The 15,540-nt window shown below is 43.1% G+C and overlaps 1 protein-coding gene across 1 annotated transcript in view; it reads left to right on the forward strand.

Annotated features, from left to right (window-relative positions):
- itga10 (integrin, alpha 10) overlaps positions 1 to 15,540 on the forward strand; it is a 151,553-nt gene that overhangs the window by 108,820 nt on the left and 27,193 nt on the right. Inside the window, exons 9-15 of the mRNA XM_061881663.1 lie at positions 2,880 to 3,045; positions 9,690 to 9,763; positions 9,843 to 9,987; positions 12,449 to 12,597; positions 14,084 to 14,227; positions 14,296 to 14,502; positions 14,591 to 14,721. Coding sequence (XP_061737647.1) covers positions 2,880 to 3,045; positions 9,690 to 9,763; positions 9,843 to 9,987; positions 12,449 to 12,597; positions 14,084 to 14,227; positions 14,296 to 14,502; positions 14,591 to 14,721 — 1,016 coding nt within the window. The remainder of the gene's footprint in view (positions 1 to 2,879; positions 3,046 to 9,689; positions 9,764 to 9,842; positions 9,988 to 12,448; positions 12,598 to 14,083; positions 14,228 to 14,295; positions 14,503 to 14,590; positions 14,722 to 15,540) is intronic.

The raw sequence follows: 15,540 nt of genomic DNA on the forward strand, positions 1-15,540 counted from the left end.
GTTGTCAGCATACCGATATTTTTACTTGTGCTACCAATACCTGTGACTTTCCACCATTTTTGATACCTGTTCGATTTCTTGATAAAAGTTTTGAAAACTAGGGCTGGGTAGCGAATCCGGTACTTTTTTGGCATTGACCAAAATCCACTGGTCCGACCAGGTACCGATTCATGTAAAATCCAACCATGCGCCTGACGTCACCGCCGGTTGCACTTTGGCGATCAGTCCAGCAGCACTGAGAGCGGGCGCAGCCTAACTACCTCAAGGTACTGTTGCAATTTTCAATGCCAACAAAGAAACTGACTCAAAAAGCGCCTTAAAGGCCTACTGAAAGCCACTACTACTGACCACGCAGTCTGATAGTTTATATATCAATGATGAAATCATAACATTGCAACACTTGCCAATACGGGTTAGTTTACTAAATTGCAATTTTAAAAATTGCACGGAAGTATCATGCTAAAATGTCGCGGTATGATGACGCGTACGCGTGACGTCACGCATTGTAGAGGACATTTTGTTCCAGCTATAAGTCATCTGTTTTCATCGTACAATTCCACAGTATTACGGACATCTGTGTTGCTGAATCTTTTGCAATTTGTTCAATGAATAATGGAGACGTCAAAGAAGAAAGCTGTAGGTGGGAAGCGGTGTATTGGGGCCGCCTTTAGCAACACAAAAACAGCCGGTGTTTGATTGTTTACATTCCCAAAAGATGACGGTGAAGCTTTACTATGGAACAGAGCGGTCAAGCGAACACGGTTGGATTGGACCACACACACAAACTACAGTGTATTATGCAGCGATCATTTCGAAAGATCGTGTTTCGAAGAGGGTCCCTTGCGGAGGGCAGAGATGGGCATCGCCACCACCCGTCAACCTTCAGGTTGTACAGGTACGACCATATAATCTCACTAAAACACTTAAAACACAACAAGCAGATAAGGGATGTTCCAGAATTATCCTAGTAAATTTGTCTAATAACATCTGAATCGCTCCCACTGTATAGTATTTTTTTATTACATTTTTTTTTCTAGTCCTTCACTCTCACTTCCCTCATCCACAAATCTTTCATCCTCGCTCAAATTAATGGGGAAATTGTCGCTCTTACTACTTTTGGCTCACATTATACACAATGTGAGGATGTGAGGAGCCCTCACCTCGATGACGTCATCGTCTGCTACTTCCGGTACAGGCAAGGCTTTTTTTATCAGCACCAAAAGTTGCGAACTTTATCGTCTATGTTCTCTACTAAATCCTTTCAGCAAAAATATGGCAGTATCGCAAAATGATCAAGTATGACACATAGAATGGACCTGCTATCCCCGTTTAAATAAGAAAATCTCATTTCAGTAGGCCTTTAGCGCAAGTAAATTAAGGCTCCACTTTTCCAAAAATGTGCTAGCTTGATGCTAATATACATTGGCTCTGCTATTGACATGCTACTGATTAGCTTTAACGATTTTACACGGTGATTTGAAACACCTCTAAATGTGTGATGCATGTTCAAACAGTCGGTAAATAACAAGTGCACTGCTCACAGTATTAACACTTCTTAGGGCACAACACAAGACCAGACCGCAAAGACTGACCTGACTAGTTAACAAACTATACGCGACTGCCAACTAGCATTTTGGACTTGCAACTCTAATTGAGACTCAGAAATGTGATGATAGAACAAAATTAAACAACGACTACAGTTATCGGCTAATTTCTTTAGGGGGGCATAGCTCGGTTGGTAGAGTGGCCGTGCCAGCAACTTGAGGGTTGCAGGTTCGATTCCCGCTTCCGCCATCCTAGTCACTGCCGTTGTGTCCTTGGGCAAGACACTTTACCAACCTGCTCCCAGTGCCACCCACACTGCTTTAAATGTAACTTAGATATTGGGTTTCACTATGTAAAGCACTTTGAGTCACTAGAGAAAAGCGTTATATAAATATAATTCACTTCACTTTATGAAAAATAGATTTTACTATATCAAAAATATTATATTTATTAACAAACACAAATGTAACCAAGTACCAGGAATTGGTAACATATTGGTTCAAATGGGACTGATACCCATCCTTATTGAAAACGAGGGGTTCTGAATCTTTGGACACCTAAAGATTCGATCCTATTTCGATCCCTGGGGTGACAATTCGATTTAGAATCGACTCTCTGTTCAACACGATTCTCGATTAAAACCAATCGTCACAACGTATTATCTGGTATAATCTTTATAATGAAACTTTATTCAAAACAGGTCACAAGTTAGAAAAACTCCTCCTGGTTGCATGGAGATTGCCTTAAAACCTAGTTAGCCCAGAGTATAGAGCTGGTCCACAGTTCCACGAGCAGTACGTAAACCACACTGCTCCTTGTGAATCCGAGGTTCTAGCCTCCTCTCCAGTACACCTGAATAAACCTTACCGCGAAGGCTGTGGAGTGTGATCCCACGATAGTTGGAACGCACCCTCCGGTTCCCCTTCTTAAAGAGAGGAACCACCAGCTCGGTCTGCCAATCTAGAGGGAACCCCAGATGTCCGCGCAATGCTGCAGAGTCTTGTCAACCAACACAGCCCCACAGCACCCAGACCCTAAAGGAACTTGGACTGGATCTTATCCAACCCTGTGGCTCTGCCCCCGAGCTATCACGCTATGACCTGGATTTACAAAGATATTAGGTGTTTTTCTTTGGCTTTGACTCAGTGCTCACATGCCAAGAAAAAAAGCTGGTATCGATGGGTTTTTATTTAGGTGTATTGGTAAAACTTGGTTTCAAAGTATCCCTACTTTGGACAACTGTACTACTTTATGGTAGAACTTTTTGTTTCTGATAAATGCCAGCATTTGGTGTTAAATGCTACCTGTTTTTCTTTTTTTTCTGTTATCTTCAGGTCCTGGGCCACTACATCCGCAGGCAGCAGGACCCTGAGACCTTCATCAATGAGATCAAGTACATCGCCAGCGACCCTGACGACAAATACTTTTTTAACGTGACGGATGAGGCTGCCCTCAACGACATTGTGGACGCTCTGGGAGACCGCATCTTCTCTCTCGAAGGTACAAAATACCTGAGTCACATGCTGAAATACTACGAAAGCCGAAGTACATTGCCCAACGCCCGTTTGCGAGGTGCTAACATGCTAAATGTTAACATTTTAGCCTTTTACACGCATAAATTAAAGGGGAACATTACCACCAGACCTATGTAAGTGTCAATATATACCTTGATGTTGCAGAAAAAGGACCATATATTTTTTTAACCAATTTCCGAACTCTAAATGGGTGAATTTTGGCGAATTAAACACCTTTTCAATAATCCGCCATTTTCTCAAACACATTACAAACATCGAGTCAAATCAGCTCTGTTATTTTCCGTTTTTTTCGACTGTTTTCCGCACCTTGGAGACATCATGCCTCGTCGGTGTGTTGTCAGAGGGTGTAACAACACGATCAAGGATGGATTCAAGTTGATTAGCACGGCATGCTAATCGTGCTAATCAGTCAATTCCTTTAAGTTTCAGCTTTGCAACCATATTCTCCCCGGAACCCAAAGACTTTGGTTTCCCAGACGCTGCCCGGCGGGTCATGGGTATAACGCCGCCGGATCGCTAGTTGGCATCGTTTATGGTCGGAACTACGACGGTATCTGATCGTCTTCGAACCTCCGACTTTCGTTCTTGATTAATGAAAACATTCTTGGCAAATGCTTTCGCTCTCGTCCGCCTTGCGCCGGTCCAAGAATTTCACCTCTAGCGGCACGGCATCGATTAGCACGGCATGCTAATTGATGCTAACATGCTATTTAGGCTAGCTGTATATACATATTGCATCGTTATGCTTCATTTGTAGCTATGTTTGCATTCAGCCTTTCCCTCCACCCACATTTAATGCCAAACAAACACTTACCAATCGACGGATTCAAGTTGCGCCAGTGTCAAAAGATCCGAAAGTCCCTCGTTTGCACATTTTACCGGCGAAGCTACGACAGACATGGCACAGAGATGTATGGATATCCTGCGACACTCAAAGCAGATGCATTTCCAACGATAAAGTCAACAAAATCACAAAGGTGAGTTTCGTTGATGTTATTGACTTATGTGCTAATCAGACATATTTGGTCGCGGCATGACTGCCAGCTAATCGATGCTAACATGCTATTTAGGCTAGCTGTATGTACATTTGTAGCTATATTTGCATCCAGCATTTCACTCCACCCACATTTAATGCCAAACAAACACTTACCAATCCACGGATTTAAGTTGCTCCTGCACATTTTACCGGCGATGCTACGACAGACATGGCACAGAGATGTATGGATACCCTGCGACACTCAATCGTTGGTTGGAAGGCGATAGCCGAATAGCTTCAATAGCTATTCGCTCAATAGCTTCAGTTTCTTCTTCAATTTCGTTTTCGCTATCTGCCTCCATACTCCAACCATCTGTTTCAATACATGCGTAATCTGTTGAATCGCTTAAACCGCTGAAATCCAAGTCTGAATCCGAGCTAATGTCGCAATATCTTGCTGTGCTATCCGCCATGTTGGCATCAATAAATGACGTCACAGGAAAATTTACGATGGATTTAAAGATAGCGAAAATCAGGCACTTTAAAGCCTTTTTTCGGGATATTCCATGATGGGTAAAATTTTGAAAAAAACTTCGAAAAATAAACTAAGCCACTGGGAACTGTTTTTTATTGGTTTTAACCCTTCTGAAATTGTGATAATGTTCCCCTTTAAATTATCAAGAGAACTGCATTTTGGGCACCAAGCGCTATCTTGCACAATTAGCATACACGTTGAGATTTAGCACTTTAAAAATTATAGTATTAAAATGTATAAATGACCTGCTCAGTGGCCTTACGGTTTGAGAGTCCGTCCTGAGACTGGAAGATCGTGAGTTCAAACCCTGGCTGAGTCATACCAAAGACTATAAAACCAGTCCCTGGTAAATACAGACTATAAGTAACAAAGTCTAACCAGGATTTCATTGTGTCCGATAATGACTTACTAAGACAATCATCTTGAATTTGAACACACTGCACACAAGTGAATGAAGTGCATACTTAGTCAACAACCATATATTTCACACTAAGGGTGGCCGTATGAATGACGTCAACACTGTCATAAACATGTGCCATATAGTGAAACCACACTAAACAACAATGACAAACACATTTAGAAAAATATTTGCACCGTAACACAACATAAAAACTACAGAACAAATTCCCAGAATTCCCTGCAGCACCAACTCTTCCGGGACGCTACAATATAAACAAACGCCATTGGTGGATCTACACCTAACATCCACTGTAATGATACCACGTACAATAGCGGATTTACTCAATACTGCTATGATTACATCAATATTTTTTAACATCGCAAAATCTTTTTTATTTATATTATGTTTATAAACTCAGGAAATATGTCCCTGGACACATGAGGACTTTGAATATGACCAATGTATGATCCTGTAACTACTTGGTATCGGATTGATACCCACATTTGTGGTATCATCCAAAACTAATTTAAAGTATCAAACAACAGAAGAATAAGTGATTATTACATTTTAACAGAAGTGTAGATAGAACCGAATGAAACAGAAAGTGAGCAGATATTAACAGTAAATGAACAAGTAAATTAATAATTCATTTTTTACCACTTGTCCTTTATGTTGACAAAATAATAGAATGATAAATGACACAATATGTTACTGCATATGTCAGCAGACTAAATTAGGAGCCTTTGTTTGTTTACTTACTAATAAAAGACAAGTTGTCTTGTATGTTAACTATTTTATTTAAGGACAAACTTGCAAGAAAAAACATATGTTTAATGTACCCTAAGATTATTTTGTTAAAATGAAGCCAATAATGACATTTTTTGTGGTGCCCTTTATTTAGAAAAGTACCAAAAAGTACCAAAAAACTGGTGTCGGGAGAACACTAATACACACACACCGAGCACCCACTGGCAGAAATGTAGATCGGCGCCTACGTGTCTGCCTACTTATATGTATGCAGTTTTAAAGGCCTACTGAAAGCCACTACTAGCGACCACGCAGTCTGATAGTTTATATATCAATGATGAAATATTAACATTGCAACACATGCCAATACGGACTTTTTAGTTTACTAAATTGCAATTTTAAATTTCCCGCGAAGTATCCTGTTGAAAACATTGCGGTATGATGACGTGCGCGTGACGTCTCGGATTGTAGCGGACATTTTTTTCCAGCCCGATCCCAACTATAAGTAGTCTGCTTTAATCGCATAATTACACAGTATTCTGGACATCTGTGTTGCTGAATTTTTTGCAATTTGTTCAATGAATAATGGAGACGTCAAAGAAGAAAGATGTAAGTGGGAAGCGGTGTATTGCAGCTGCCTTTAGTAACACAAACAGCCGGTGTTTCCTTTTTTACATTCCCGAAGGTGAAGCTTTACTATGGAACAGAGCGGTCAAGTGAATATGGTTCCCGACCACATGTCAACCGGCAGGTTTTGTTGAGAAATTTGTGGTAATAAGACGGCTCTTACCGTAGACATGAGCGGAGCTTGCGTCGTTCATCGTGCACCTGTCAAAGAGGCAGCTGCGGACTGTCTTGCCTCCTCCGACCGGCTGCCCCCGAAGGTGGAATGTTTCCACCGTGGAGGAGGGGGAAAAAAAGCTCAGCCCGTCCGAACTGGCTGCCTTTCTTTCACTTCGTCGAGAAACGTTTCTTCCCTCAGAGACACTGGCGGTCGCCACACCCCTCCGACTTTCAGGTACGACCGTATAATCTCACTGCCAGTGTTCTGTTCTACATGGTAGTGTGCTGGGGGGGCAGTACATCTAAGAAGGACAGCTCCAGACTTGAGAAACTGATCAGGCGGGCCGGTTCTACAATGGGAATGAAACCGGACTCACTGGTGAGGGTGGCAGAGAAGAGGACTGTGGACAAACTAGTGAGCATCCTGGATGATGCCAGTCCCCCTCTGCATAGTGTTATCAGTAGCCAGAGGAGCCTGTTCAGTTCTAGACTGCTTCATCCCAAGTGCAGGACTAATAGACTCAAGAACTCCTTTGTCCCACACGCCATTAGACTGTACAACTCCTCTCTGGGGCGGGGGGTACTAGGATGACAGGGGATACAAAACAATAACAGTCCAATACGTTTTCATAACATGGTCACTACTGCATACTTTGTCTTGTTATATTCTTATTTTACTGTTATATTGTTATTCCCATTGTTTTTATTCTTTTTGTAATATTTCTCTATTTTGTTTCCATTTAAACCCCCATTATTTACTTTTTACTTTTTTCTTTAAATTGATCTCAACTCTGTACACTGCTGCTGGAATTTTAATTTACCTGAAGGAATCAATAAAGTACTATCTATCTATCTAAAACACTAGTAACACAATAAGCAGATAAAGGATTTTCCAGAATTATCCTAGTAAATGTGTCTAATAACATCTGAATCGCTCCCACTGCCCTGTCTTTTTCACTATCCTCATCCACGAATCTTTCATCCTCGCTCTAATTAATGGGGAAATTGTCGCTTTCTCGGTCCGAATCTCTCTCGCTGCTGGTGGCCATGATTGTAAACAATGTGAGGATGTGAGGAGCTCCACAACCCGTGACGTCACGCGCACATCGTCTGCTAATTCCGGTACAGGCAAGGCTTTTTTATTAGCGACCAAAAGTTGCGAACTTTATCGTCGATGTTCTCTACTAAATCATTTCAGCAAAAATATGGCAATATCGCAAAATGATCAAGTATGACACATAGAATGGACCTGCTATCCACGTTTGAATAAGAACATCTCATTTCAGTAGGCCTTTAAAACATTTTATATATCATACAAAAAAAAATTGAAATACATATATATACTGTATACCAGGGCCAAATACAGTGAGACCTTCTACTTATATATCTTTTAAAATATTGTCTTAAAGGTACCTCAATATTGTACGATAATAAATTATTAATATAATACATTATAGCAGTGGCCCCCAACCTTTTTGTATCCGCGGACCGGTCAACGCTTAATATTTTGTCATGAAAAAGGAACGTTTCTATCATTAAAAAGGGAAGTTTTTGTGGTTGGTGCACTAATTGTAAGAGTATATTGTGTTTATTATGTTGATTTAATAAAGAAAAACTTTTTTCTTTTTTTTTTTTGATAAAAATTTATAAAAAATTCTTCTGCGGCCCGGTACCGCTAATCACTAGCTCGCAACTAGTGTGCTAATCGCTAGTGGGCAACAAGCGCGCTAATCACTAACTTGCAACTAGTGTGTTAATCACTAACTGGCCACTAGTATGCTAATGCTTTGCAGGCCACTGGCGTGCTAATCGCCAGCTAGCAGCTAGGCCCAATAATCAATAGGTAGCAACTGTGACGCTAATCGCTGGCTACAATAATGCAAGTGGCCATGATTGTTAATGTTCAGATGTGAGAAGCTCCACAACCAGTGACGTCACGCCCACATCGTCTGCTACTTCCGGTACAGGCAAGGCTTTTTTATTAGCGACCAAAAGTTGCAAACTTTATCGTCGATGTTCTCTACTAAATCCTTTCAGCAAAAATATGGCAATATTTTATAATCCACTGAGGTCTCCGGTAAGAGCCGACTTAATATCATACCTGAAAGTCGGATGGCTGCGGTAAACGCCAGTGTCTCTCAGAGAAGCCAATGGAGGAGCCAAGATCACAGCCGCCTTTTTGAGCTGCAGGAGGAAGTCACATAATCCCATCCAAAAACTTGCTGGTTGACGTAGAGAAACATGTTCGCTTGACCGCTCTGTGTTAAAGCTTCACAACAAACAAAGAAACACCGGCTGTGTTTCGGTGCTAAAGACAGCTGCAATCCACCGCTTTCCACCAACAGCATTCTTCTTTGACGTCTCCATTATTAATTGAACAAATTGCAAAAGATTCAGCAACACAGATGTCCAAATCAATGTGTAATTATGCGATGAAAAGAGACGACTTTTAGTCATGTGTGGTCCTTAGCTAATATGTCCCCTCCAACCAATAACGTCACAAACACGCGTCATCATTCCGCGACGTTTTCAACAAGAAACTCCGCAGGAATTATAAAATTGTAATTTAGTAAACTAAACCGACCGTATTGGCATGTGTGGCAATGTTAATATTTCATCATTGCGCGGTCGGTAGTAGTGGGTTTCAGTAGGCCTTTAAAGCGCACATCGTCTGCTACTTCCGGTACAGGCAAGGCTTTTTTATTAGCGACCAAAAGTTGCAAACTTTATCATGGATGTTCTCTACTAAATCCTTTCAGCAAAAATATGGCAATATCGCGAAATGATCAAGTATGACACATAGAATGGACCTGCTATCCCCGTTTAAATAAGAACATCTCATTTCAGTAGGGCTTTAAACCTCCCCCCTATATTTTGTGAGGCTATCAAAGCAAGAACAATATTGAACACATGGAGGAAAAGGAAGGATGCGGGAGTGTCAGGAGATGAGAGTTGATGGCAGTGAAGAGGAAAGAAAAATGGGTGAGGCGTTTTGTCCCCTGGGGTGTTTGGCGTGGAGAGGAAGGAAGGGAGGACACGTGTCAAGCGACAAGAGGATGAGGAGAACTGACCTGTAATTTCCGGCGAGGTACCAGTCTGGATGAGGCGCTAGCTGTCGGAGTGGACCTCTCTTCTATGCATCATGGTTGACTGCTCGTCTTTCTTCAGGCACACTGGGCTACAACCAGAGCTCCTTCCACATGGAGATGTCCCAGATCGGCTTCTCCACGCACATGCTGGATGTAAGTCGGCCATCACTCTGCGTGCACGTTGATGCTCCCCGTATGTGTGTGTGTACCATCTGTCCGTTCTGTCGCCCAGGATGGAATTCTGTTCGGGATCGTGGGCGCCTACGACTGGGACGGCGGCGTGCTGAAGGAGGGCATCAACGGGAGGGTCATGCCGGCCAGGGAGGCCTTCGAGAGCGAGTTCCCGCTGGAGCTTAAAAATCACGCCGCTTACCTCGGTACTGTTTTGATGTTGTCGTTGTTTCTGTTACTCAGCATCAGGGGTGGGAACTTTCTTTCAACGAGGCTGTGGAGAGGCGGAGCCGACGGTGCGGCAGGGCACGCTGGAGCCCGGCCCAAGATAGCGGCAAGGAGGCGGAGGATGCGAGGGAGTCAAGTTCAGGTGCGTGGATCGCGCACCAGTACACAGTCAACTTATCTCCTCTCGATGTATAAAAGAGGAGAAGGAGGAGAGATCGGGGCAGGAGGAGGTGGAGAACACGCAGTATCTGCAGCACACGAGAGACAACGACGCGGCCGACTTAAGGACATGGAGGAGCGAGCAGTGAGAGCGCGACGGAAGCTGAAAGGCGACCCGACCGGCAGACAAGAATATTGAAAAATAAAGCGAGTCAAACCTGCTAAAGCAAGATGTCCTTACTTGGTGGTCAGTGGAACTGGCACGACGACGGCAAGAGTCTGTCACATTTGCCTGCAGGAGCCGGCATTGCTGTCGGCTGCTTGCTGCGAGTCCGGCCAGCGCGCCAACGAGAGCCCACAGGGGATCGTCCTCCCCCGCCTCCGGTGGTCCAGCCAGGTTGGGCGCCAAATGTGACAGACTCTTGCCGATGTCGTGCGAGTTCCACTGACCACCAAGGAAAGACATCTTGCTTTAGCAGGTTTGACTCGCTTTATTTTTCAATATGCTTGTCTGCCGGTCGGGTCGCCTTTCAGCTTCTCACTGCTCGCTCCTCCGTGTCCTTCAGTCGGCCGCGTCGTCGTCTCTCATGCGCTGCAGGTACTGCGTATTCTCCACCTCCTTCTGCCCCGATCTCTCCTCCTTCTCCCCTTTTATACATCGAGAGGAGATAAGTTAATTGTGTACCGGTGCGCGATCCACGCACCTGAACTTGACTGCGGCGTCGCTCCTGGCACGCCCCGCTGCTCGCATCCTCCGCCTCCTTGCCACCATCTTGGGCCAGGCTCCAGCGTGCCCTGCCGCTCCGTTGGACCGTCCGCTCTGCCTCTCCAGAGAGGCATACTGAAAATTCAAGGGATGCAGGGCACGTTGAAATGAGTAGCTTCACTAAAACTGAGCTGAACTTTTACACGCTGACAATTGCTAAGTACACATATGCCTATGCTAAATTACACGTGGTACAAATGCTGACTTGTTTTCCCCATTATTGAACACAAGCTGGTAATATGGTGCCCTTAAAGGGTAAACAACAGTGTTTGCTTACAATACATTATATAATACACCATATTGCCAAAAGTATTTGGCCACTTGCCTTGACTCTCATATGAATTTGAAGTGCCATCCCATTCCTAACCCATAAGGTTCAATATAATGTCGGTCCACTTTTTTGCAGCAATTACAGCTTCAACTCTCCTGGGAAGGCTGTTCACAAGGTTGCGGAGTGTGTTTATAGGAATTGTCCACCATTCTTCCAAAAGCGGTCACACACTGATGTTGCTCGAGAAGGCCTGGCTCTCAGTCTCAGTTCTAATTCATCCCAAAAATGTTCTATTGGGTTCAGGTCAGGACTCTGTGCAGGCCAGTCAAGTTTATCTACACCTGGACTCTGTTATCCATGTCCTTGTGGACCACAGTCTTTGCACTACGCGCTTAGCTTCCGCTGACTCCTCTCTGTCAGTTTACATGGCCTACCACCTGAGGTATGGTGTTCTTGGGACGCAACTCAGTATTCTTCTTCCTCCAAACACGACGAGTTGAGTTTATACCAAAATGGATACATGGATGATACAGCAGAGGATTGGGAGAATGTCATGTGGTCAGATGAAACCAAAATAGAACTTTTTGGTATAAACTCAACTGGTCGTGTTTGGAGGAAGAAGAATACTGAGTTGCATCCCAAGAACACCATACCTACTGTGAAGCATGGGGGTGGAAACATCATGCTTTGGGGCTGTTTTTCTGCTAAGGGGACAGGACGATTGATCCGTGTTAAGGAAAGAATGAATGGGGCCATGTATCGTGAGATTTTGAGCCAAAACCTCCTTCCATCAGTGAGAGCTTTGAATGGTTGACCAAATACTTATTTTCCACCATAATTTACAAATAATTTCTTTAAAATTGTGAATTCCTGGACTATTTTTCTTCACATTCTGTCTCTCACAGTTGAAGTGTACCTATGATGAAAATTACAGACCTCTGTCATCATTTTAAGTGGGAGAACTTGCACAATCGTTGGCTGACTAAATACTTTTTTGCCCCACTGTATATATATATATACACATATATATATATTAAATTTGGCCCCCCGAGTCAAAATAACTGCCCAGGCCTGCGCCAGACTGTACTAATTCTGCACCTGATCCTCGTTTTTCATATCGATAGATTTAGAAATAACTGCAAGCATGAAATCAGCTAACACTACAGGTATTAAGTCTAGTACTTTGAACAGGTTCAGAGATCCTTGTGCTGTTCTAACGGAGTTCCCCTGCGTGTTTGTGCAGGCTACACGGTGTCGTCGGTGCTCGTGGGTGATTGGCGGAGGCTTTATGTCGCCGGTGCTCCCCGCTTCAAACACAAAGGCAAAGTCATCCTGTTTGAACTCCGCGACGACGGCCAAGTCAACATAGTGCAGGCCCTCAATGGCGAACAGGTGGCCCTCCATCATGCTCTTAAAGGCCTACTGAGGCCTACTGAGGCTAGGCCTAATGAAATGAGATGTTCTTATTTAAATGGGGATAGCAGGTCCATTCTATGTGTCATACTTGATCGTTTCGCGATATTGCCATATTTTTGCTGAAAGGATTTAGTAGAGAACATCGACGATAAAGTTCGCAACTTTTGGTCGCTAATAAAAAAAGCCTTGCCTTTACCGGAAGTAGCAGACGATGTGCGCGTGACGTCACAGGTTGTAGGGCTCCTCACATCCTCACATTGTTTATAATGTGAGCCTCCAGCAGCAAGAGCTATTTGGACCGAGAAAGCGACAATTTCCCCATTAATTAGAACGAGGATGAAAGATTCGTGGATAAGGAAAGTTAGAGTGAAGCACAAAAAAAGAAAGGGACCGTTTCAGATGTAGACACATTTACTAGGATAATTCTGGAAGATCCCTTATCTGCTTATTGTGTTAATAGTGTTTTAGTGAGATTTTTAAAGTCATACCTGAAAGTCGGATGGCTGCGGTAAACGCCAGTGTCTCTCAGAGAAGCCAACGGAGGAGCCAAGATCACAGCCGCCTTTTTGAGCTGCAGGAGGAAGTCACATAATCCACTGAAGTCTCCGGTAAGAGCCGACTTAATATCATACCTGAAAGTCGGATGGCTGCGGTAAACGCCAGTGTCTCTCAGAGAAGCCAATGGAGGAGCCAAGATCACAGCTGCCTTTTTGAGCTGCAGGAGGAAGTCACATAATCCCATCCAAAAACTTGCTGGTTGACGTAGAGAAACATGTTCGCTTGACCGCTCTGTGTTAAAGCTTCACAACAAACAAAGAAACACCGGCTGTGTTTCGGTGCTAAAGACAGCTGCAATCCACCGCTTTCCACCAACAGCATTCTTCTTTGACGTCTCCATTATTAATTGAACAAATTGCAAAAGATTCAGCAACACAGATGTCCAAATCAATGTGTAATTATGCGATGAAAAGAGACGACTTTTAGTCATGTGTGGTGCTTAGCTAATATGTCCCCTCCAACCAATAACGTCACAAACACGCGTCATCATTCCGCGACGTTTTCAACAAGAAACTCCGCAGGAAATTTAAAATTGTAATTTAGTAAACTAAACCGGCCGTATTGGCATGTGTGGCAATGTTAATATTTCATCATTGCCTGGTCGCTAGTAGTGGGTTTCAGTAGGCCTTTAAAGCGCACATCGTCTGCTACTTCCAGTACAGGCAAGGCTTTATTAGCGACTAAAAGTTGCGAACTTTATCGTCTATGTTCTCTACTAAATCCTTTCAGCAAAAATATGGCAATATGGCGAAATGATCAAGTATGACACATAGAATGGACCTGCTATCCCCGTTTAAATAAGAAAATCTCATTTCAGTAGGCCTTTAAGGACTCCACGATTATAGTCATTAAGCAATGCTTCCCTCTAGTGGCGAGCAGGTGAAATAACATGTCTCTCTCTTAGATTGGCTCCTATTATGGCAGTGAGCTATGTGGACTAGACGTAGACCAGGATGGCATCACTGACGTCCTCCTGGTTGCAGCCCCCATGTACCTGGGTTCAGGGAACAAGGAGGCTGGTAGAGTCTACATCTACACCCTCAGCGGGGTAAGAATCCGCCCGGATGCCAATGTGTTGCCGTCAAACTGTATCCATCGTCTTTTCTTCCTTCCCAGGAAGAGGTGTTCGTCTCCAACGGCACCCTCAAGTCGGACGAAAAGTCCCAAGATGCCAGGTTTGGCTACGCGATGGCCGCCGCTTCGGACCTCAACCACGACGGTTTCACCGACCTGCTGGTGGGCGCACCTTTGGAGGACGACCACCGCGGCGCCGTTTACGTCTACCACGGCCAGAGCATCTATATCATCCACAATTACAAGCAGGTGTCGTATTACACTTAAAAGATCCAACGGTAACTTTGGAATCTCATCTGAGTCAGCTTTGTTTTTACTATCTTATTTTATACATTAGCGCATTTCAGGGATGTCGGTGTCACCGGCCTTGCAGTATTTTGGCCGCAGCGTGAGTGCAAGGTTGGACTTGGACGGAGATGGGCTGATTGACTTGGCGGTTGGATCTCATGGTAGCGCTGTGATGCTCAGGTGAGACGGATTTGGTTCTGTTTGACCAGGGGTAGGGAACCTATGGCTCTAGAGCCAGATGTGGCTCTTTTGATGACTGCATCTGGCTCTCAGATACATCTTAGCTGACATTGCTTAACACAGGGCTGTCCAAAGTGCGGCCCGCGGGTCATTTTTTAACGGCCCCACGACACATTTTAAGAATACAATAAAAAAATAAAATAAAAACATAAAAAGTGGTATAAAAGAGCAAACAGGTGAAATGTAACAAGAAATTGTTGCAATGTTTATTACTCTTATAACACAAAGCTGCCATGCAGGCTGTTTCTTTCTTTAAAAAATAATAATGAATCAAAATCAATGTCATTTTGAATTATTGACCTATTCAAGGCTCCGATTACATCACATTAAATATTCCACTTTGAGATATTTTTGGGGGAAAATGTTGCATATTTTGTGTTTTAACATATAAAAAACTGAGCTATTTTTTTTTTTTTTTAAAGAAGGGCCTAAAACAAACAAAACATAAACAACAATAAAACTTAAAATTGACGGATATATCTGAAGTTGATCTCGAGATTATTGTGCTAAAAGTAAACTGTAAATAAAATGTATAATTTATTCTTTAACACTTTAATAAGTAGGACACTTTTGGATCCCCAATTATTTTAGTGGGATTTGTTTTTAAGTGTCATTGCTCAAAAAATAATAATGAATCAAAATCCAAAATTATGGCTCCAATTATTACATAATCTCAAATATTCCACCTAAAAAAGGTATTGTTTGAAAATATTGCATATTTTGTGTTTTTTCCATCTTTTTTTTTCTAATGTTGATCTA

The sequence above is a fragment of the Nerophis ophidion genome, linkage group LG21, assembly GCF_033978795.1.
Source record: "Nerophis ophidion isolate RoL-2023_Sa linkage group LG21, RoL_Noph_v1.0, whole genome shotgun sequence".
In the NCBI taxonomy this organism is placed as follows: Eukaryota; Metazoa; Chordata; class Actinopteri; order Syngnathiformes; family Syngnathidae; genus Nerophis; species Nerophis ophidion.